This window comes from Prunus persica, chromosome G7 (assembly GCF_000346465.2).
Source record: "Prunus persica cultivar Lovell chromosome G7, Prunus_persica_NCBIv2, whole genome shotgun sequence".
NCBI classification, from domain to species: domain Eukaryota; kingdom Viridiplantae; phylum Streptophyta; class Magnoliopsida; order Rosales; family Rosaceae; genus Prunus; species Prunus persica.
The window spans coordinates 15,057,946-15,081,735 of record NC_034015.1 but is presented as its reverse complement, the minus strand read 5'-3'; the positions used below and the strand labels follow the sequence as shown (position 1 = coordinate 15,081,735).

Here is a 23,790-nt window from a genome sequence, read left to right as displayed (position 1 = left end):
TGAACACGTATCAAGTATTGAAAATAGTGATGAAGATACACCTTCAGTTAAAATGGTGAACAAAAATACTCTATATGATAAATTAAAAAACAACCTACTACTTTAGCATGAATTTCAGTGTCTAAAAAGACCATTTGATTTAGGGAATTCACTTTTAGAGCTTTGATATAAAATCATATCAAAATGGATGCAAAATAAATTTCATATTTGGCTCTTCATACAAGTACACTGACAATCTCAATGCCACCCTATGTCATTTCTCAGCAACAATAGCAATCTTAATAATGAAGAAACTATCATTTGGATTTGAATTTTTTATATATGAAAATAATTTTATTTAAGAATGACAGAAGTGAGCAATAATGTGACTAATAAATTACATGGCACACTCATGCTCAAAGCTTTTCTGAACAATGGCATTTGCCAGAACATTTGAATCGGGCGTTCTTTTGAAACTATATGGACCAAAAAACACAATCAGCAAACAATGTAGAGTAATACCCTACGTAAAAGCCAGGCATGTAACTGGATAACTTTGTCACTATTTGCAACGGCCAGCTTCTGTATTCAAACAAGTTTGGCAAAATTCTCACAGCCTTTCTTCTTGGTGTCTCCATCTTGTATTATCGGCATGCATGCCACTTTCATACCCAATACTATCACCGGATTCAGTTACTTGCTTCTCTTTCAGCCCAACCTTCACATTGTCACCATCTGAGCATTCTGCGACCCTTCTAGATTTACGATCCTGAAATTTCACAACTTGATAAGTACCAAAATTGAATTGAAACATCGAAATGAAAGAAATGATAGCATCAAAGGAATAAATAAAGATTTTAAGGAAATAGGGAGAAAGAACGCACAATCAGATCATAAATCAAAATGTATAAATGAACTGCATGGAGAAGGAAATGGTTGATTAGAAGTATAATTATATCTAGCATCAGTGCTCTCAGCATAGTTGATTTTCCACATTTACAGCAAAGGTTGAAAAGGCTCATTCATCTGATGTGATGTGATATGATATGTTACCTTCTTATGTAGTATGCTATGTCAAACTAGAAAGTATTTCAAGTGCCAAAAGAAATCAAAGGAGAGAGAGAAACAGAGAGAACTTAAATTCATATTCAATAAGAAGCGAATACATCTTTGAAAGGGGACTCTTCAGCTTCTAGCATATGTACAATATGTCCCAATTTTGGCCGCTTCTGTGCATTTGGGTCTACACAACGTAAAGCTACAAGAAGAGCCCGCTTCAATGCCCTCGAAGTAGGCTTCTGAGTTAACTTGGGATCCAACACTCCCTCTGGATTCCTGTTAGCAACCATCTTCTTAAGCCACTCAACTAAGTTCACCTGGAAAATTATAGACTTTCAATTAAAAGAAACATTAGAGGAAACAGGGAAAGTAGACAACCATGAGAAAGATTATCTAAATTATTCAGCTCTTATATTCAACAAAGTGCTAGTATAAAACTGTCCGAACCTCTTCTGGTGGCCGGCCATAATCAACTGGATTCCTCCCAGATATTATCTCCATGATAAGAATCCCAAAACTATACACATCACTTCTCTCATTTAACATGCCTGTACTTGCATATTCAGGAGCTACATAGCTTCAAAAGGCAGCAACAAATTGCTATTGCGTCAATGAAAGAACACGAACTCGTACATATATGCACATGGAGAGAGGGTCTAACTTACCCAAATGTTCCCATGACACGGGTTGTAATGTAGCTCATCTCAGAACCAATGAGCTTGGCAAGGCCAAAGTCTGACACCTTGGCATTCCACTGCTTGTCAAGTAAAATATTGCTCGATTTTATATCACGGTGAATAACCTTGGGTTCCAATCCTTCATGAAGATATGTTAACCTACAAGATTAAATCAGTTATGACGAAAGCCATGGATTAGGGTAGGAGAAGGAAGAAAGAGATTATATCACATATGTGAATTTTAAATTGATTTGATTTGCACCCTTTCGCTGTTCCCAGTATGATATTCATTCGAATCTCCCAAGTAAGAGGACTGGAAGGCCCTACATCCCCATGAAGCCACTGTTCTAAGTTCCCATTGTTGACGTACTCATACACAAGCATCCTATCACATGAGAAAATAAACAGTACTACATAAATGACTTCAAGATAAAAGATTTTGAGTTGCATCAATATTGTGATCACCATAAAATTAATAAACTTTAGTTTGCAAGACTAAAAGGGTACAATTGAAATAATGAAGCTAAGGCAATTAGGCAAAAACAGAGCACCTATGAGCTCCTTCAGCACAGAAACCGAGCAATCTCACTAAATTCTTATGCCGAACTCGTCCAATTGCCTCAACTTCAACCTTGAACTCCTTCTCAGCTTGTCCCCTTTCAAATATCCCATTTTTAATCCATTAATTCAATGTCACAACCTCAATCATTCACAGCATCAGTCAATTAGTACAACACAATGTCTAACAAAATTATATTAATCAAACACAAACTAAACCTCAAATTATAAGAGCTCAACTGACCGACACACAACACTATAAAAGAAAAGAATTACTTCCGAAAAAAGAGAGAGAGAGAACCTGTTGTTGAGCAAGTTCTTGACAGCAACCTGTGTTTTATCCTCCAACACACCATGATAAACAATCCCATACCCTCCTTCACCAATGACATTCTCATCTACAAACCCATTTGTTGCAACCTCAAGCTCTCTCAGAGTGTACCAATGTCCCCAACCCAAGTGAGAAACTTCAGGTCCCACCATAGCCACCTGATCAACAGCACGAGCCTCCCCACTTCCATGAGAAGAAGAAGACCCAATTGGATAAGTAATCCTATGGTCCTTGCCAATCTCAATGTGAACTTTCTGGTACCCAGCTGGGCTCTCATCCTCTGTAGGCGTCAGCAAGGCTTGCCTTTCGATTCTGGGAATTGGGTCGGGTTCAGGATATGGGTAAGCTTGGACTTGGGTCCGAACATGGTCGACTCTGATCTCCTGGATCTCTTTGGAGACAATTGGGATTGTGGGTTTTTGTAAAGTTTTGTTCTTGGATCGCTTGGAGGCCAACCAGAGGGAAATGACAAACAAAACGAGCACAAAAGCAGCTCCAACGCAAACCCCAAGAACGATCCACAAACGAAGACCAAAAATTGAGGTCTGCTCCGAGAGGTGGTCGCTCATGTGCTCTGTTTGGTTATCAGACATTTCAAATTCTGTTGCTTTCTCATGAGCTGTGTTTGATGGGTCAGTGTGAAGAACTGTGAAGCTGTGGCTTTGCAAGAAGGGAGAGCTTAAGAAGAGTGAAGAGCTTAGTGAGAGAGAGAGAGAGAGAGAGAGAGAGAGAGAAGAAATAGTGGAAAAGGTTAATGGCAGCTGGCGTGATGGGACTCTTTGGAATCGGAAAAGGATCTGCTGTGTCTACAAGTAGCTACTGGCTGCTGGCTGCTGGCTGCTGGTGCTTCTGCTTCTGCTTTTTTAGTCAAAATGTAAATACGCGGGGCTCGATTTGGCTGTTGGTTGGGAGCTCCCATCTTATTTCTCCAGCGTTTGTGAAAATGCATTTAATGTCCAAAAATAGTAACTTTGAATATGATATTCAATTGCTTAAGACCCAAGGTTTTCCAAAGTGTGTACAATTTTTGTTAAATCATAAAAGTAAAATAAAATAAATGTAAATTTGTGAGTATATTTACCATATTTAACATCTGTTAAAGTTAAAAGGTCATTTGTTACACTTAGCTAGTTGCCATCCTTTTTTCTAGTCATCTTTTTTTTTTCTTTTTTTTTTTGTATGATTAAGATATAAGGAATTTGTTTCAAAGGGTGTTCATATTTGGATCACATTGACTGACCGTATTATTGACAATCTCTTTTATATAGGTGAATCTCACATATACTAGCGAGTGTTACTATTTGGACCACATTTACAAATAACATTGTTGTTGTTTCAACAGTGTCTCAATTGAGTTAGATTAGATGTACTATTTCACAATTAAATATCATCACTTAAATTTGGGTTTGTTAGGAGAAAAAACAAAACAATGAATTATTTTTATTAAAAATAGGAGAAGACAAGATTTGAAGTCTTACTTGTAAATTTGAAGATTAATATTATTATCAATAAAATTAGGGAATTGCTATTGGTACTAAAAAAAAAATATTTTGAGGTTTTCCCTTTAAAGAAAAATTGCATTTACATAAGTGAATAATGACTATTTTGAAGTGTGAATAACAATTCTCTAAAACTATAACAGCCATAACAATTTTGGTAATTAGTTAGTAATTTTTATTTTATGAGAAATATATATAGTGAACTACTAATTTGATAATAAAAACCGTCTCATATCTGGTGTAAAACATGTAGCTTTTTACACTGCGCGCAAAGGACGCAAGAATCATTGTCTTCCTTTTTTCTCTTTCTCTTTTGTCTTTTTTTAAAAAAAAATTCTTTAAATACATTGTGTTCGCTTATTATATAAGGTTGAATGTTTTCGTTATGAAATAAAAAAATAAAATTCAAAACAGATGTACATATCACCAGTAAAATAAAAAAGAGTAATGCTATTTAGACACGCAATATTGATTACCTTAATTGACCACCTTATGTGATAACTGATGTGTCATGTCATGTCAATTAATGAATGTCGCCATGTCAATTAAAAAATAAATTAAAAAACCCTAGCATTCCTAGTGAGTGGCCTCATGGCAGCATTCATTAATTAACATGGCATGACACATCAGTTGTTACATAAGATGGTCAATTAAGGTGATCAATGTTGTGTGTCCAAATAGCATTACTCAATAAAAAAACACACATACACAACTCCATCATTAAAATTTGTTTTGATTTCTTACTCCATCTTTTACGTTACAACGGTCATCAAAGATATCAATAACTCCTCGTTTGTTGTTTCTATTCTCCAGCTGATAATAGAAAACAATTCATATGTATATGCAGAGATGAACATCCCATCTTCATACGCTTCTAATTAATATTGAGATTTAGGCACGTCATTTTTAGGTGCAGGAAGTTCAAACTAATATTATGGAAGTCACGGCCTTTATCCAATTGTCTCTTGTAGAACCTAATCCATTATTTTCATAATTCTAAAGCTACCTACGACCTAAATCTTATTCAAAATTGATGTGCATGCATGTAAAGCATAATGTTTATAGTGTGACAAGAATTATAATATAATTAATTGAGGTGATGGCGAAGGTTGTTACACTTAAATTATAGTTAAAGTTTAACATATTATATTGTCAGATTGTTAATTTAAACTATAAACATATTTAATAATAATTTATATACGATCAATAATTAAACTGGGAATATAACAATGCTGAACACTAGAAAGAGAGGCGTTTCTCTTGAAGACATATATCTAGATTTGGGCTAGGAATTTTCTATTGGCGTGGTTCAACTTCTACGCAATGGACTTCAATTCATAAACATATATATTTGTTTTTAGTAAGATGATTTTCTTTTTCAACAACTACGATACATCCTAAAAACAATGACGTATTGAAATCCACCCTACACCAAATTGCCCTTTTTTTTTCTTTTTCTTTTTTTATATTTAAAAAAAAAGTATATTTTTTATTGAGAATTACGATAATATACTAAACTCACACACACTATACGAATGCTATAACTTAAACCCAGGACATTGCGTTGAAAACAATTACCACTGCACTAATGAATCCTTTGCAACTTCCCCATATTTTAATTTGTTGGTGAACAGCCCATAGTTGGAATCCCTCCCTACATTAGAAAAATGAGTAACTAATTACTAAATTATTAATGACATTAATTTGGGAGATAAACTTTTATGTTTGTAAATGATTTGATCATATTTGCATAAAGTTAGGGTAATAAGCTCATCTCCTTGCACTCAAGTTTGAGTCCCTCTCTCAGCAAAAAAAATTGATCACATCTTAAAATATCCATGTATTAATACTCTATTTAAACAAGAATGACAATTTAGTAATTGATATCTTTGGTGGGCTTAGATTTTTATTTGGAGCTGAGCAATAAAGTTAAGCATATCCTTACTACACAAAATCTATTGATATCTTTGATCACAACTAATAGAGTTAAGCATCTCCTTAACTATTATAAAAGAGAAGATGTTTCCCTTCACATACTTGCTTAACTCTATTAGCCGCTTCAACAAAAAGCTTAAGGAGATGCTTGATTTGAGATGTGGATAATCTACAGGTTATAACATTCACAAAAAAGTTGCTTAATCCTACGTGAGGTTTCGAGTTTGAATCATTCCTAATCAAATATCGTTTTAATTAAAGATGTTGCATACTCTTACAAGTTTAATTAATCTGGAGAAGTCACACTAAGCACGCTATTAAACACAAATCATACTCTTGTACCCCCATTTGGGATGATTCTACAAGCAAGCTAGTCATCATTTGAAATGAGTGTACATGTGATAATTTGTGTATCTCCCCTCGTTATGATATTTGAAATTTTTGGAATAAAACTATTATCACTCATCATTTTCAATAATAAGTTTTTTTTGACAGTGCTAATAATATCACTTCAAGGAAACGAAGAGTTAATATAATAGAGTAGCGCCACCTGGCATGCGAGTCAGCTCACCGAGTCAAGGAAACGATCTCTGTACCATTCCCGCCATTTTGTCCCACCAAAATCCAATTCTGTTCCCGCCAAAACCACAAAAATTTTTATGTCAAAAATACCCCTAAGACAGAAAAAATTTGCCCTGCTTGTTGTTGTGACTCCCTCTTCCTTAAAGCTAACTTACGCAGGGGTAAGATAGTAAAGCATGTAACCCACCTAGCACCACTGCCTCCACTCAACCTGAGACTGTCGCAGCTGGAGGAAGAAGAAGGCTCAAGAGAACCCAAAAAGACCCAGACTTTTCAGAGCTTCTTGTTCCCTAGCGAACAGCGATTCTTTCCCAAGGTCGGTTTTAACGGTCTTTTTATTTATTTTAATTCAAAATGATGAACTTTTTTTCTTATGTTTTCATTGTCGATTAATTGAATTTTTGGTCTGGATATGGATTGATTTGATTCTGGGTTATGGTGTTCTATTGGTATTTATATATGTATGTGTCTTTGACAGTCTAGCACTGAGATCGAAGAGACATATCAATGGCGGACCACGAGCAGCCAATTGGGGCCGTCGGGAGGCGGCGGAACCGAGGAGCTGAGGCGTCGGCGCGTGCCGGAGCCCTCGAGCGCCTGAAAGCTCTTCGCCATGGCGGCCGCCGATCCGAAGCTGGTGGGTTCCAGATCAAGATGGAGAACCCGATTTACGACACGGTCGGTGACGACGAGTATGACGCGCTTGTCGCGAAACGACGCGAAGAGGTTCGAGGTTTCATTGTCGACGACGATGGCCTGGGGTATTGCGATGAGGGCGAGGAAGAGGATTGGACCCGGGCTGGGCCGTCGTCCGATGAGTCTGACGGCGACGATAGGCCGAAGAGGAGGAGATCCGAGAAAAAGGATAAGGACAAGGAGAAGGAGGCTCGGCCCAAAAAGCCCAATTCTTCGCTTACGGCTGCGGCGGCGATGATGGGGAAGCAGAGGCTGTCTTCGATGTTTACTTCATCGGTGTTTGGGAAAACTAGAGATAATGAGAGGGGGAAAGGGTTGAACTGCGATAGTATTGTGGATGATGTGATTGCAGAGTTTGCGCCTGACGAGGAAGACAGAGAGAAACGGAGGAGGGGGCATTCGAACAAGAGTTTCATGCCGATTTCTTGTGTTAAGAGTGAGAGAGGGTCTGATGGTGGTGTTGGTTTAACAAGGAGGGCTGAATTGGATGTAGTTGTTGCAAATGGTAGTGATTCTGTGCTGATTAATGAAGGGGCTAACGAAAATGAGGCCAAGAAGGACTTGGGTTTTGAACTTGATGATCCTCCAAGTGAGCAAACTCATAATGTTTCAGAAAATGGAGGGGTAATTGAGGAGAAAAGGGTGGATTTTGTTGAGGAGAAAGTGGAAGCTGTGGTTAAGAAGGAAGAGGTTTTTACATTGAATGCGAAGATTAAGGAAGATAATAAGGACCCGGCATTGAGCGCTATGGCTGGATGGAAGGCAGTGAGAACTGGAGGGGATGGGGATATTTGTAGTGGTACTGTGGAAGTCAACAGTGGCTCAAATGGTGAAGAGACTTCAGATTTTGATCTGGAAGAAGATGGGTCACTGCCTTTTTACATGCTTGATGCTTACGAAGAGTTATATGGAGCTAATATAGGCACCCTTTATCTATTTGGGAAGGTAAATGTGGCAATAGATTGATGTTATGTAAGTTCTGTTGTTTTCTTTAACAATGAACGTTTGTAATCTGTTTGATTGCGTAAGTGTAGTTCTAGTCTTGCATGATTAATCATGTTGCACTCTTTCATAGTTTTATTGTTTTGATATAGGTAAAAGCAGGAAGTACATACCAGAGTTGTTGTATGGTTGTAAAGAACATGCAGAGATGTGTCTATGCAATTCCAGACAGTTCTGTATTTCACACTGATGAAATGATGAAGCTTGAAAAGGATGCTGAAGAGTCAAGGATTTCTTCCACAGATTTCCGTAAGAAGCTGCATGTAAGTTTTTTTGTTTTTTTATTTTTTTTTATTTTATAGGCATAAATATACATACAATTTAGTATTTGTTTTTCTTTCGCTGCTATTGATGCTTTTACTGTTTTGCTTTCTCAGGATGTGGCTTCAGGTTTGAAAAATGACATAGCAAAGAAGTTGTTGGATCTCAATGTATCAAATTTTAGCATGGCACCGGTTAAGGTCTGCAGATTCACTCATTGAGATGTTTCCATTGATTGAATTTAAGTGAAGTTTGTTCAATCTTCTTAGCACTTAAATGTTTTGTTCCACATCTGTTGCTCATTCTGTGTTATTTGAACATATAACAGAGGAAATACGCATTTGAGCGATCTGACATACCTGCAGGAGAGAATTATGTACTTAAGATCAATTATCCATTCAAGGTATAACACTCAACCTGTAAATGAATCAGTTACATCATTGAAGTACACATCCAATTACTGCACTCTTAATGAGTACTCGTTGCACTGTTGCAGGATCCCCCACTTCCAGCAGATCTAAAAGGCGAAACTTTCTGTGCTCTTCTAGGAACTCATTGCAGGTACAAGAGTTAGTGCTGTTCTTCATGTTTGGTGTCTGATCTATTATTCTCAGATAGTTTCTTTTGTGTTTATATTTTTATTCATGGCTTGGCTGTTTCCTAGTGGATGGTAAGGTAACCCTAGAAAATACAGCTAGCTTATGTACTCAAGACTCATTTCCTTAAGAAATACGAGAAAACCTAACATATTGCAACATACAGCGCGTTGGAGCTTTTCCTTGTTAAAAGGAAGATAAAAGGGCCTTCCTGGCTATCAGTTTCAAAGTTTTCTGTCTGCCCAGCCCCAAAACGGGTGAGATCCTCAAGTCTGGACTTCAGTTATCATTCTAGCTGTGCTTATGAAATTCATATTTGCTTGTTTTCAGGTTAATTTGTAACACTTTCGGTTATTCTATATATACAGGTGAGTTGGTGCAAGTTTGAGGTGATAGTTGATTCTGCAAAAGACATAGGGGTTTCAAATTGCCCAAAGAAAACTGCAGAGAGTCCCCCAGTGGTTGTAACTGCAATAAGTTTAAAAACTATTATCAACCAAAAGCATAATGTTAATGAAATTGTCTCTGCATCTGTTATCTGCTGTCACAAGGCCAAGGTTTGTTCTAGAATCTTTTTTAGCGCTGCTCTTTATTATTTTTTTTGGGTTTCTTTTTTCTTTCTGTAACTATTGATGCGTCTTGTTGGGATACACAATTATCTAAAGTCTATGCCATAGTGTGTAAATTTCTGTTTTAATCTTATGTTTATAAAGTTTATCCATGTATTCAGACTTCTACAGTGAACAAAGTTTGAAATCATAAATTCTTACCTGCTTCTATTCCTGCTAAAGCAAATTACAACTACGTTCCAATATCCTTATATCTGTGCTCTTTGGCCTTTCAGATTGACACTCCCGTGTTGACCTCAGAATGGACAAGACCTGGTATGCTGAGCCATTTTACTGTTATCCGTAAGCTTGATGGAGGCATATTTCCAATGGGATTCACTAAAGAGGCTACGGATAAGAACTCTAAAGCTGGATCAAATGTTTTAAGCATTGAAAGCAGGTAAGTTGTACTCATGTATCTAGTTCTCAGTCAGTCCTTTTCTTTGTTCACTCTAGAAAAAGTAATAACTATCCTAACAAAAACTGTATTTTATGTATTGCCATTGAAGTATATTTGACTTTGTTTTGCAGTGAAAGGGCTTTGCTAAACCGTTTGATGATTGAATTATACAAGTTGGATAGCGATGTTCTTGTTGGACACAATATATCTGGGTTTGACCTGGATGCCCTTCTCCACAGAGCTCAGGTGGGAATACTTTTGCTTTGCTTTCTGTTAAAATTAATCTTACCTACCCATATTATGTATTTTTCAATGCATAGTAAACAAGATAAACAAGGAGAAAGTCGTGAAACTATCATTCTAATATTTGTTATTGATAAAATTATACTTTGCTGCAATTATTTGCATCTAGAGACAAACTAAATGGTAATCCCAACTGCTGACTAGATGCAGTTCCTCATCAGTTATGTGACCTGTCAGTACAACATTTCTTGTCTGTTGCATAAAAATCAAACAAAAGCCTGGCATATTCTTGTAAATGATTTGGATTCCAATTCTGAAATAAAACACTCATTCTCCAAATGCAGCTTTCTGCAGCTGTGCCGTTCCAGTGCATAGTTTAGTACTTTTATTGTTTCAAATGCCCATTTCTCATAAATACGCAATTTTACTCATGCTGCTAGTTCTAGTTTTTTAAGAAATGAAAATTCTGCTGTATCATGGAAGCACCCCCTCCCAGAAAAGAACCAAAGCAAAAATTGCCATTTATGATAATGCTGCTTTGTATATAGGTATTATGAGTTGCCATTTCCAATGAAAATTTAAAGATGTTCAAGTTTTGCAGGTTTGCAGAGTGCCAAGCAGCATGTGGTCCAAAATAGGCCGCCTCAAGCGTTCTGTGATGCCTAAGCTTGCAAAAGGAAGCACCATTTTTGGGTCTGGAGCAAGTCCAGGGATCATGGCCTGCATTTCTGGTCGCCTTTTGTGTGATACATACTTGTGTTCCCGTGACTTATTGAAGGAGGTAGGGTACTTGCGTTGGGGATTATATACATGGTAATTCTGATGAGGTATAGTTTCTCAGCATCTCATGTATGTGATGTATGTTGTTCTTCCAGGTTAGCTATTCTTTGACACAACTTGCAAAGACTCAGCTGAACAAAGACCGAAAGGAGATCATGCCACATGATATTCCCAGAATGTTTCAAAAATCAGAGTTTCTCATGGAACTTGTAGGTTCTCATGCTTACATTATTTACTATATGTGTTTTTTGTTTTTTGTTTGGTTTTTTTTTTTTTTTGTTTTGTTGTTAAAAGTAGTTAAATGTTGATTTGTTAATCTATGCTAGACTACTTGGAGTGTTTTTGTAATCTCATAGTATCTCTTATCATGCATAGATACAGTTTAAGTGAAGGGGCCGTGATTATAAAACCAAAAACCTATTGTTTTAATTAACGAAACTAAAAATATCAATAAAATTGGTAAAATAATGTACTAGAAAAATGTAAGAGTACACTTTGATGTTAGCTAAGTTAGCTTTGTTCTTTTTATTCTGCAATTGGCTGACGGTTCATGGTTGTGTAAATATCTGTAAAAGTGGTTACACTGAATGTAACCACTTTAACTGGTCCTTGTCATTCATTAGTGCCATTGCAACACGTAGTGATGGACCATTATGCTTACCGGTTGTGTCAATCTCTTCCTAAAAAAACATGGTTCTTGTTTAGTTTTCTTGACGCCTTGAGGTTTTAAAATTCAATGCAAGCTTAGTGATATGACTTGTAAGAACTTCACTAACAGTTTAAGGGATAAATTTCCTACGATAAATGCAAAATTATTACTTTGTCTACTTGCATGTGTAATAGTGTTTTTTATGTATTCAGATTGAATATGGAGAGACAGATGCATGGCTGTCTATGGAACTCATGTTTCATTTGAGTGTTCTTCCCCTCACACGCCAGCTGACTAAGATAAGTGGTAACCTGTGGGGAAAAACTCTACAAGTGAGTCGTATGATGATTTTTTATTTTATGAATTAAATTCAAAATTTGATAATGGACACGGCCTAAAAGGTATAGTTGGTCTAAATCTAATATATACATTTTTCAGGGTGCTAGGGCACAAAGAGTAGAATATCTTTTACTGCATGCTTTCCATGCAAAGAAGTATATTGTTCCAGACAAGTATCCTCATCCAAAAGAAACAAAATTGACAAAGCGGAGAATAGATAATGGTTCTGATGAGAGAAATGTTGATGAGTTGGATGTAAACGATGTAAATATTGATAGTGATGCACATAGTGGTCATGGAAAAGGCAAAAAAGGTCCTGCCTATGCAGGTGGATTGGTCTTGGAGCCAAAGAGAGGTTTATACGACAAGTATATATTACTTCTGGACTTCAATAGTCTTTACCCGTCTATTATTCAGGTTCCTAACATTAACACTTCTGTTATCATTATCTGAATTTTTTACCTAAACCTTCTCTCTCCCCTTGCTGCCTTTTTCTAATATTTTTTGTCTCCCTAATATTAAGTGAAGTAAAATCTTTTGCACATTCTTGTGAGTATCAATACTTACTTAATTTTACAGGAATACAATATATGCTTCACAACAGTGGAGAGATCTCAGGAAGGATTGGCTCCTCGTTTGCCATCTAGTAAGACAACTGGACTTCTACCTGAGGTATAATATCATCCTCAGTAATGATTTGTTGTTTATTCATTCAGTACATTTTAGCTCAAACAGATTATTTCCTAATGAGATGTCTATTATAGTATGGAGCTGTATGCCTCATATCTTTGTTTCCATATTCTTTCTCTTAAGAAAATAGGTGCAGATATATGATATCTTTTTGCACTACTTTGCAGTTGTTAAAAGATCTAGTTGAAAGGAGGAGAAACGTGAAGAAATGGATGAAGACTGCATCTGGTCTCAAGATTCAGCAACTTGACATTCAACAGCAAGCTCTAAAGCTGACTGCAAACAGGTTTCTTTTGTTGTTTAGGCTTTTAATTTGTTGTCCTCATCTTGATTATATATCACTTGTCCTTCAATTCATATATATATATATATATATATTTATTTATGTATATATGGATGGGTACTGCAGTATGTATGGATGCTTGGGGTTTTCAAACTCGAGATTTTATGCAAAACCACTGGCAGAGCTTATAACACTGCAAGTAAGAAAAATATGTTTAGCTTAGCTTACATTGTACTAGCAAATTGTTCATATCTAATATAAATACAGATGTTGGCTTTTACACTTACTGCTTCTATTCAGTATTGAGGAATTCCCATAATTGTTGTGCAGGGGAGGGAGATTCTACAAAGTACCGTTGATCTTGTTCAAAACAATTTGAACTTAGAGGTAATTTCTTGTATATCATAATAGAAGTAGTGGATACAGTCTTCTAATATCTACATCTAAGTTATGTCAGTTGACTGGTTAAGATTTAGCTTTTGAAGGATGAGCTACTTTTATTTTTTCTGGCAGGTAATCTATGGTGATACAGATTCAATAATGATTTACAGTGGACTGGATGATATTGCGAAAGCAAAAGCAATTGCATGGAAAGTCATCCAAGAGGTGAGGTTATAACCACAAAAGAGTGTTATCTAGATATTCTATGGTTTGTAAACTTTGTACTTGAGACCCTTCTCTTGCATATTAGAGGATTGCAATTTGTAGGAATTATTTTCTTAACAGATGTGAATGTCTTGAGTTACATTGAGAGTTTCATTCTTCCACATTCCTTTGGAAAATCCTTAATTTTTCTTAAAGAAAGCTTAAAATCCATTATATTTATACATGATGTTTCTGCAGAAAATAACATCATATGGCACAAATAGTTCTCATAACTATTTATAGATGGTTCCCAAAAGGGATTTCTCCCATTAAAAGTAGATGCTTTAGCGTGTGGCATCTGCCTCACAAAAACTATGCATACTAGTAATCTCCTTTCTGTTTTTCTTTGTATCCAGGTTAACAAAAAGTACAGATGTTTAGAAATTGATCTTGACGGTTTGTACAAGAGAATGCTGCTTCTCAAGAAAAAGAAATATGCAGCTGTAAAGGTGCAATTCAAGAATGAGACACCATATGAGGTATAAAAAAAAATTCATACTCCAGGTTTTAGTTCACCCTTTCTTGGAAGACAATAAAAATTATATTTTTCATTGCAGGTTATTGAACGTAAGGGCCTCGATATGGTTCGCCGAGACTGGAGCTTACTTTCAAAGGAACTGGGAGATTTCTGCCTAAGTCAGATTTTGTCAGGAGGGTATGCTTTAGCTTTTTTTTTTTCCCGACTTTGCCAGTCTGGTTTTGTGCAAAGATTACTAATCTGTCGTATTTGTGGCTCATATGCTCACAGGTCATGTGAGGATGTTGTTGAATCAATTCATAACTCTCTGATTAAGGTGAAGTCATTGTTCTTTTCATATATATATATATATATATATATATATTTTTTTTTTGGGTGTGTGTGTGTGTGTGTGTTTTGGGGACAAATGGTTTTTTCTTAATCATCAGAAATTTAAGCTCAGAGGTAAGTGGGGAAGGTTAGAAGGTAAAATGCTGAAATGAGACAGGCTCGGCTGAGAAAGCTTGAGGAAATGTTAAATCATGAATGAATGAATGAGAAGAGAAGATAAGATAGTTCAGTGGGTATCTTGTCCTCTGAATTGGACTGCGTTTTTCTATATAACGAAAGTATGTTTCTTTTGAGAATAAAAAATCAGAAGATAAGATGGGGGGTTTTTCTCTTCTTTTCCTTTTTTTTCCTTTTGATGAATAAATTTCCTAGAAACTGAAGTTGTTTCTGTTTGCCATGTTGAAATCATTGTGGGTTTCCCTGAGTCATTTTAAATCTGTTGAGGGTTTTTGTCCTTGTAAATTCATTTCCTATTATGTGGCTGTATGATCGAATGGATTGAATTGAGTTGCATTTTCACGATTTTGAAGCATGTTGTTAATAGGAAATGAATTTATGTTGCATATTGAACAGGTGCAAGAGGACATGAGAAAAGGACAAGTCGCCCTTGAGAAATATATCATCACCAAGACATTAACTAAACCACCTGAAGCATACCCAGATGCCAAAAACCAACCACATGTTCAAGTGAGTTCAAGAAGGATATTTAAAGTCCAGTATTGATTGATCTGGTCCCATCTATTTGATGTGTTTTTTTTCATTCATCTATTCTAATTGATACTTCTGCAAACAATCCTAGGTGGCCCAAAGATTGAAGCAAAGTGGTTATTCTACGGGTTGCTCTGTTGGCGATACAGTCCCCTATATCATTTGCTGTGAGCAGGTTTGGATGCAGTAGAAATGTGTTCTCTATTGAATGGATATTAATTGAACATTGAGCCCTTTTTTCAACATTCAAATGGTGATGTTCATCATGTGTAGCTTCTCACTCTCCACTCCCATTTGTTGGACAGGGGACCGGTTCAGTTAATTCAACTGGTATTGCTCAACGTGCTAGACATCCTGATGAATTAAAACGAGAAGATGGGAAATGGATGATTGACATTGATTACTACTTGGCCCAGCAGGTTCGTTCTCTGGTTTATTTTCTCTAAACCAAATTGTCATGGACTATGATCTTTTATGTAGTATGTTCTTCTGTTTGCTTGATGTCTAAGTGCTTCATCCTCTGGCAGATTCATCCTGTGGTATCACGTCTTTGTGCTTCAATTCAGGGTACCAGCCCCGAACGCTTAGCTGATTGTTTAGGGCTTGACTCTTCTAAGGTAAAATTATCCTTCCCAGACAACTCTGAAAGTGATTGAAAGGGTTTTTCACTCTAATGTATTTTTGAAATTGGAAATTTTAGTTCAAAGTTAATTCAAGTGAAGCTGTCAGGGACGACCCTACCAGCTTGTCCCTTGCTGTTGACGATGAAGAGAGGTAAGCTTATCTGACTGCCATTAAAATTTAGTTGACGGTTATAATTATTTTAAAGACTGAAGTGATACTTCAAAAATTTAAAGGAGCGTGCGTTACTTTCCCCAATGCAGGTTATTCAGTTTTTTTTAGTTCAATTTTTTCATTGTAGTATTCTTTTAATTCTGAAATTCCCAGTTTCTTTATATCTTGTGGATAACTGTTTCCCAAATCTTTGATCCTAAACCAAGTTTTTTCTCAAATTAGAATGAAAGGGTGAAGATTTCTATGTGAAAATAACACATGTATCCATGTGATGAACTGCAGATATCAGGGTTGTGAGCCTTTGATCTTGGCTTGTCCTAGCTGCTCTGGTACTTTTGATTGTCCATCTATCTTGAATTCCATTTCGAAGTCAATCACTGGAAAGTCAACAAGGCCACAAGCTGAGGAATCTACCATCGATTTTTGGCATAAACTGCGTTGTCCAAAATGTCCAGGGGAAGGTGATGTGGGCAGACTGTCTCCTGCAATGATAGCCAACCAGGTATATAGACTGACTCGTGTGATTTTGCACTTACCACTAATTATTCGTTGAGGCTACTGAGGATGCACTCGGATTCTGAAAAAATATTTTGGTTTTGAATACCCTATTTACATTGAGCGTCTACTGAGGATGCACTCGGATTCTGTATTTATCTTTCAGGTGAAAAGGCAAGCAGACAGTTTTGTTTCAATGTACTATAAGGGCACAATGACGGTAATTTGACCTCTTGCTGATTATTCTGGGGTTCATTGGAGTAGTGAGTTATGTGGTTATTGAGAATTAATCTGAATCTTCTGATTTTACTTTCAGTGTGATGATGACACTTGCAAGTACAACACACGAAGTCTCAATCTTCAGCTTGTTGGTGATTCTGAGAGAGGAACAGTTTGTCCAGACTATCCTCGCTGCAATGGACGTCTTGTAAGAAAGGTTTGCATAAAAACCTTGTTGAAAAGAAAAAGAAAATTGCTTTCTTTTAGTCAATTTTTTAGCTAATAATTTTTGGCTGTTAATGTACATTTATTAGTACACGGAAGCAGATCTGTACAAGCAGCTCTCATTTTTCTGCCATGTCTTGGATACAGTACGCTGCATTGAAAAGGTGATAAACATTTCTTCACCAGGACAGTAGCTCTTGGTATGAGCTTGTTTTTTTTAATTCATATAATTATAATCTTTTGCTGCAATTGGACTCGCAGATGGAGGCTAGCACTAGATTGCCACTAGAAATGGAGTTGGCCAAAATTCGGCCGATTGTGGATTTGGCTGCCTCAACAGTTCAAAGGATTCGGGACCGTTGTGCCTACGGATGGATACAGCTGCAAGATTTTTGTGTTACAGTTTAGATTGTTAGGTTTTGCAGATCTCTGCTGGTTAAGTTCACTTCATTTTCTTCTTTGGCCATTCATGTATATATTAGAAACAGAATTATTTATCGGGTGGCCATTTGCTCAGCTAAAAAGTCGGGATGAAATCCTGTTTTGCTTGGTAGGTTCTCGCGCAGCAATGTTTATGTGCAATCAGAGCCTGTAATCTCACAGCACTATTGTATAAAGCCATGCATTACAAGTTCACAACTTTTCTTAACAAATGAAGCTCTCTCTCTCCCCAAAACCCTAGAGTAACGCCCAGAGCAGTCTCCTATTCGTTGAGTCGTTTGTTTCAATTCCCAATCCTGCTTGGACTGAATTCATTATAGCTTTTGAAGTGTTGCCAATCATCACACCCAACTTCAAAAAGAAATCAATTCTGGACACTTGTCCCCTTCTTTTTTGGACCAAAGTTAGGAAGGAGGGGGGTTTTTCTCACACTACTAAGATGACATGACGGTTTGAACTTGAGACACTGGTTTGCAAGTAAATACTCTTTTTCACTGAACTAGACTCCATTAGCTAACACTGTCCTCATTAACTTTTCTATCTTTTAGTACCTTTAAAACTTCATAAGCTAAACCCTAATAAACTATCTTTAACCAGTCTTTAAATATGAAACATAATTTCTCAACCCAGGACTGCTCATGAACTTAATTAAGCCTAAACATTTCTGCTCCCATTGGACCCGGACCAGTACAATCAAGTCAGCCTGCTCATGCATAGGCAATATGAATTGGGCGGGGCAGGCCACCAGGTCCTTACTAAAATTCAGCTTTCTTGCTGGTCCGATTAGGGACCCGAACTGAGTTAATGATGCTGAAAATTTGAGTAGGCCTTCATATCATCAGAATAAAATTGAAAAACAAAAAAAATTGAAAAAACCAACCACGAAATAAATGGAAAGTTTCGTGGTTTTTTTTATTTATATTTATTTAATTATTGAATCTCATTCAAAATGGATGATGAATTGCAGTGTCAGCCAAATAACATGAGGCGAAGCAACAATCATTCTATTAACAAGGAAAAAAAAAAACTAGCGTTCCACAAGTCAGCTAAATTATGTATTTGGACATGTGTGTATGCTTTGACTACTTTAAAAGGAACTACTTTAACTTCAAACATCGCTTGCGCTAAGAAAACAAAAAGAATGTATACTGCTTCATGCAACCCCTTGCTGCTACATACTCACTGCAACTCCCCAACAGGTGCTTCATTGAGCCACAGGAAGTGAATGAACTCGTACAATTTCGCACTCACACTAACCTGCTTAGCATCGAACGAAATGTCGTTAAAATTTCAATCACTGAGAGGTGAGAATAGTTTCAGTAGAGATATATCAGTTGATTCAGTTAAGTACCTTGTACGGTGTTGGGTTTAGTCTCCTCATGTGGTCGGGACGCATTTTCCTTAGTTGTGTTATGCAGCGGTCCCTGATGTCCCTTAATGGTGGCAGATCTTCTCTTATTCCACCTTCAATAAACAAGAATCTGAGTTTAGACATTATGTATACACAAGAATTGAATTGTTTTGGCATTGTTTGATGCTCATGTCATAACCACAATAATACAAAAAGAAAATGGGAGGGGAGTGCTCAACGCTACATGTTCAGCTATTGTTCTATTTCCAAAGATGATGACAAATCCTGAAAGTGTACCTGGGCTTCCAGACCAAAAACATTTCATAAGTTCTTCAACACGCTGTGGCACCACATATGCTCTCTTTGATTCATTAAAAGGGTGACGACACAGGATTCTTTCTCCAACCTGTATGTCAAAATATAAATAAAATGAGACTTTCTGCTTCATCATTCCAGTGATCATCACATGGAGTGAAAAAGACAACATTGAGTTAGTAAATAATCTTGAGACAAATGTGGTGTAATTCATGCAGAGGCAAGTTCACAAGATACCTTTGGAGGTGGTTCATTTTCCCCTGTCATTATGTCTACCAGGGGATAACCTTCTTTTCCATACAATCTGTAACTCCGCTTTTTACAAGGAATGGATACCTAAAATAGGAAAAAAAAATTATAATCTAAAAGAGAATGGTACTGGAATAGAAACCTCCGCTTGATCCTGAATCTTTTGACTGGAAATTTGTTGACAGTATGACCATACCTTTGTAACATCTTCAGAAAGTTTAATGCGAGGCTGATTATTTATCTCAACAAGCTTGAAAACACACCCTAAGGCGGCTTGAGCATAGCAAGTAACTACATAGGTTCCAATTCCGAATGAGTCCACCTCATGACCCTACACAAAAAAATAGACTAATCTAATTAAGACATTTGATTCCAAGAAAATGTATTTCGTCCTGCAGCAATAAATCTCTAAAGACAAACAACTTGAAGGTTATATATCAAGACTAAACAAAACCAGCATTCAAATGCCTATGTACAGTTCTGAAGCCATAGCGAATATACTTTATAAAAGCCCCATAAGTTCAGAATCATTACCTGTTTGTTTAAAGCATCCAAAGTTTCCTCGTTGAGATCATTACTAGCTGTAATATTCGTCTTTCCAAACCCAGGTACTCCAAATTCTTTTTCAATGGTACGGAAAATCTTCCGAGCCTCGCCAGACAAATATGCTAGGTCACCTGAATCCAACCTAATGCCGGCTGCTTTGTACCTGGACATAGCATCATCTAACTCATTAATGAAAGCTACAAATGTAACTAGTTGATTGCCTAAAAATATCAAATCAATTACGTCAAGAGTCTTCAAGTGCACAATGATGCAACCAAAACAACCCCAAGAAATAAGCTGCATGATTAAGAGATAGCGGAACAGATTTAACATGCCTAAGATCTTAATGTTTAAGCAATTAATATTGGCTTTAACCCCTTAAAAAGAAATAAACTACCACATGGGCTGCTAGGTAGGCGTTAAATTGCAACTTCTAGTGATGTATTTACAACCAATGCACAATACTAAAATCATCAAGTAGATATCATTACTCTATGGAATGGTTATAAAAATGGCGTCACAGTGCTAAAATTTGGAAGAAAACATTCAGCATTCATATTCACATTAAGAGAGCATAATTCATCACTGTTGATAACCGACATACCCTAAATCATTGAGTGCTAAAGCAACGGCACAATAGTTAGGGATTCCACTCCTCATAACCTGGTAAGGAATGAAAGGCATAGTGTTAAAGATTCACTTTTACTGGGGCAATAAAAGTATAAGTGGTCCACAACCACATCATTAAACAGTGTTCAGCAACCACACCATTAAACATTATGACGTAAGCTGCATAATGTTTACTTACATCATATGTGTCTACAAGAGCTAGAAAGTTATCAGGGAATGCCAAAGCATATGATGTGAAAGCTGCTAGCTCACTTTGATTGGTCTCACCAAAAGTGCCATTTAATGAATTCGACCACTGCAAAGCACAGACGAGTAAGTGTTGTCAAGCTTTGATTGAACTCATCTTAGATCCTAGTAAATATGTAAAACAACTAACAAGAGGATTGCAGATCACATACACACATACATATTTGATAAAACCGAAAAGGTTTAGTAGTCCAACTAAAATTGAACGTCTATGAACATATACGCCATTAAAATGGCACAAATTTATATAACTTAATCAGTAAAAGCAATTAGAACCCAAGAAGAAATGAGAGAACACGCAATTGAGAAACATTAAAAAAGCATATAGATTTTATCTAAAGAGAAAAATCGAACACCTGAATCTTGCTTAACCAAGTCTGAGCCAGGCTAACAAAATCCTCACAAGTGCTCTGGCTATCACTGCTACGAAGTGATTTATCTATAATCTCGTCAGGGCTCTGCAAATCATTGTATAAATGAGACAGAGAATAGCTTAACATACAAAGGCACAAAAATCATGACGAAGAAAATATAATGCTCATAACATCTAATATTTCACTGTCATAGAACAAGGACTTGACACTAAACTCAATCTACTAAGGTTTCATAAGATATCACATTATTAATTTCCCTGATCAGATGGAATTCAATTACATTAAGGCCATGAAATCTATCTCAGATTTCAATGAATAAAAGATATAATTTTTAATGCTCATGTTTCAAATGAAAACGTCGTGCTGAAAAAAGAAGAGAACTGTATCTGAAAAGAGGAAAAACCTTATAGTATAAGGATACTGGTATTTTAATTGGTAAAATAGACTTACTAGTTACTCCCCTAGCTCTGATTATATAACTGTAGATATGCACAAAATTGATAATCTTATTTTAAAGCCTATAAAGGGTTATGCAGAATAGATTCCAAGTCGGTGGTAGTGGGTGGATTAACCACCAGGGCACCCCCACACTACAATATAAAGAATAGATCACAAGTCTATGCATTTGAAGTTGCTCTTTCTAACTCCCCAATAAGGTTGCAAGAGTTGCGTACCATAAATGAGCTGACAAAAGCATGAGAATGTGTTCCACGAAGTGGTATCCCAAATAACTTCCCAGCTGCAACATTACTGTCAAAACATAATATAGAAATAAAGATAAGTTGTTGCAGATGTTTACTCAGAACAACAAAAGGGCTGCTGACGTATGTGACAAGTGTTAAAAAATGAAGGGTCTCAACTCAAGGGAGATTATACATATTTTTCCTATTTCATCTACCATCGGTCATGAACAAGTTTCAAGTCAATTAAAATTTTTCCAGTCGTCCAATTGTGTGAATATGATTATATATTGTATACAGGAAAGTAAAATTCTTATGAAAAAGTACAAAATTATCCAAAAGAATTGTGAACAAATGAAAATCACAATGCAAATATGCCGAGCTTCCAATAGACATTACCTTGTTGCATGAAATCCTCCCATGTAGCAGTACTTTGATGCCCCTATTCCCCCATCAGGTCCCTATATATCAAAATAAAGACATATTTGTTAAGAAGATAATCTCAGTTTAGAAATTCAGAACAAAGAATTTAAAATGTGAAAAAGTTGAGCTTGTCACAGCCCAAGCTTGTGTCGGACACCTGAGCCCGTCGAAGACCAAACTCAAGTAGCATTTTAGATTCTCCAGCAACAAAACGATGCCTTGCAGCATTAGTAGCAACTAATGATGCATAATTAATAAGATTCAAGAATGGAGTTTCCAGCAACTGAACCACCTGAAACAATAAAGCAAATATAAATTAGGAAACATGCTAAAAACAAGTAGATTGACTACAATAACCAAGCAAAAAAATTTATAAAGAACAAAAAAACTAGTATAATGGTTCTCACAGCAACTGGCCCTTCAACTCTTAGCAAGGGAACCTTTGGAAAAACAACTGAACCCTCTGTAATGGCATAGACTTCAACTCCTGAACAGTCAACTCCTCTAAGATAATCATAGAATCCATCCTACAGTTCATCAATACAACTCAATTATTCAACTATTAAACTATTCGACACACATGCAAAATTACAATTTTAAGCTAAAACATGCACTAAAATTATAATGCAAATTACAATGAAAGTTTAAGAATTGGTTTACCTCACATGAAGGAGATAAAGATTCACGAACGAAATCGATTTCGTCTTCACTCAATTTGAAATTAGCAATGAATCTGATGCATTCTTCTAAACCAGCAAAGATTGTGTATTCACCACCGAAGGGGTTCTTACGGAAATATAAATCGAACCTGAAACAAATTGATATGTCACATACTTAAATTACTATTATCATTCTAAAGAATGCAAAGCTATGTTGGTTGCTGAGAAAGTTGAGAACTTTCTCGGGAACCAAACGGGGCAGCGTAAGTGGCTAAGTAGAGAGAGAGAGAGAAAAGACTGACACGGCTCGTTCGTTATGTTTGCCGGCTTTCCAGTAGGCGTAGGCCATGGTGAACTGGTAGAGATCCGTAAGCAGAGGCGTAACCATTGGATTGGTGGGGCCAGCCAGGACCCGACCCGAATGCTCCCCAATCGGACCGTTCGATTTCGCCGCCATATTTGATACTCTCAATTGGTTTTCGTTCTTTTTCTTCTCCTCCGCTTAGCTATATAGGCAAGTAAATTATGTGTATGTACATAGGTGTGTGTATATATATAGGAGAGTGTGTGTGATTGTAAATTCAATTGAAATTAAGCCAACGTGTGCCTTACGATGACTGAAATGAGAGAGACCGTTCAAACCAAAGAAGAAGAAGAGGCAGAGGGATTGCTTTCATTTCATCGAAACGCAGGTGGCGAGAGAGAGAGAGAGAGAGAGAGGGCATCTATTTCTAAATTCCAATGCTAATGCATTGGAGACCCACTGTAGCTTGACGTGTCGTTATTGTCTTATGCAGGCCCCCCTTCTTATGCG

General features: G+C 36.6%; 3 protein-coding genes across 3 annotated transcripts; 1 reads left to right on the top strand and 2 right to left on the bottom strand.

Moving 5' to 3' along the window:
* LOC18771693 (probable serine/threonine-protein kinase At1g01540) lies at positions 279 to 3,505 on the bottom strand. Its single transcript, XM_020568613.1, has 7 exons — positions 2,575 to 3,505; positions 2,267 to 2,371; positions 1,978 to 2,100; positions 1,704 to 1,874; positions 1,486 to 1,615; positions 1,146 to 1,355; positions 279 to 748 (listed from the first exon to the last, which is right to left on the bottom strand). The coding sequence occupies exons 1-7, from the start codon at positions 3,195 to 3,197 to the stop codon at positions 590 to 592; spliced, it is 1,521 nt and encodes a 506-aa protein (XP_020424202.1). The 5' UTR covers positions 3,198 to 3,505; the 3' UTR covers positions 279 to 589.
* Positions 6,756 to 17,715, top strand: LOC18771587 (DNA polymerase alpha catalytic subunit). Its single transcript, XM_007204624.2, has 32 exons — positions 6,756 to 6,936; positions 7,099 to 8,261; positions 8,411 to 8,581; positions 8,696 to 8,779; positions 8,908 to 8,982; positions 9,076 to 9,140; positions 9,342 to 9,432; positions 9,544 to 9,732; positions 10,020 to 10,183; positions 10,315 to 10,429; positions 11,028 to 11,207; positions 11,302 to 11,415; positions 12,068 to 12,187; positions 12,294 to 12,611; positions 12,774 to 12,866; positions 13,052 to 13,170; positions 13,294 to 13,366; positions 13,498 to 13,554; positions 13,681 to 13,773; positions 14,169 to 14,291; positions 14,370 to 14,467; positions 14,561 to 14,606; positions 15,194 to 15,307; positions 15,420 to 15,503; positions 15,634 to 15,747; positions 15,856 to 15,945; positions 16,029 to 16,102; positions 16,406 to 16,625; positions 16,785 to 16,838; positions 16,935 to 17,054; positions 17,152 to 17,226; positions 17,324 to 17,715. The coding sequence occupies exons 2-32, from the start codon at positions 7,128 to 7,130 to the stop codon at positions 17,468 to 17,470; spliced, it is 4,614 nt and encodes a 1,537-aa protein (XP_007204686.1). The 5' UTR covers positions 6,756 to 6,936; positions 7,099 to 7,127; the 3' UTR covers positions 17,471 to 17,715.
* Positions 18,370 to 23,705, bottom strand: LOC18771574 (nicotinate phosphoribosyltransferase 2). Its single transcript, XM_007204514.2, has 16 exons — positions 23,589 to 23,705; positions 23,279 to 23,482; positions 22,978 to 23,125; positions 22,725 to 22,844; positions 22,475 to 22,609; positions 22,294 to 22,355; positions 21,889 to 21,964; positions 21,197 to 21,298; positions 20,773 to 20,889; positions 20,569 to 20,627; positions 19,953 to 20,127; positions 19,615 to 19,749; positions 19,407 to 19,505; positions 19,152 to 19,260; positions 18,855 to 18,967; positions 18,370 to 18,760 (listed from the first exon to the last, which is right to left on the bottom strand). The coding sequence occupies exons 2-16, from the start codon at positions 23,431 to 23,433 to the stop codon at positions 18,683 to 18,685; spliced, it is 1,683 nt and encodes a 560-aa protein (XP_007204576.1). The 5' UTR covers positions 23,434 to 23,482; positions 23,589 to 23,705; the 3' UTR covers positions 18,370 to 18,682.

Excerpts from the sequence above, each read along its gene's own strand:
- LOC18771693 (XM_020568613.1), bottom strand. The coding sequence starts at position 3,197 with ATGTCTGATAACCAAACAGAGCACATGAGCGACCACCTCTCGGAGCAG. Across the intron at positions 2,372-2,574 it reads AAGAACTTGCTCAACAACAG|GGGACAAGCTGAGAAGGAGT; the intron begins GTTCTCTCTCTC and ends GATATTTGAAAG. Across the intron at positions 2,101-2,266 it reads TGTGCTGAAGGAGCTCATAG|GATGCTTGTGTATGAGTACG; the intron begins GTGCTCTGTTTT and ends CTCATGTGATAG.
- LOC18771574 (XM_007204514.2), bottom strand. The coding sequence starts at position 23,433 with ATGGCGGCGAAATCGAACGGTCCGATTGGGGAGCATTCGGGTCGGGTC. Across the intron at positions 22,845-22,977 it reads CTTTATCTCCTTCATGTGAG|GATGGATTCTATGATTATCT; the intron begins GTAAACCAATTC and ends GATGAACTGTAG. Across the intron at positions 22,610-22,724 it reads GAGTTGAAGGGCCAGTTGCT|GTGGTTCAGTTGCTGGAAAC; the intron begins GTGAGAACCATT and ends TTATTGTTTCAG.
- LOC18771587 (XM_007204624.2), top strand. The coding sequence starts at position 7,128 with ATGGCGGACCACGAGCAGCCAATTGGGGCCGTCGGGAGGCGGCGGAAC. Across the intron at positions 13,774-14,168 it reads CATGGAAAGTCATCCAAGAG|GTTAACAAAAAGTACAGATG; the intron begins GTGAGGTTATAA and ends CTTTGTATCCAG. Across the intron at positions 15,748-15,855 it reads ATTACTACTTGGCCCAGCAG|ATTCATCCTGTGGTATCACG; the intron begins GTTCGTTCTCTG and ends ATCCTCTGGCAG.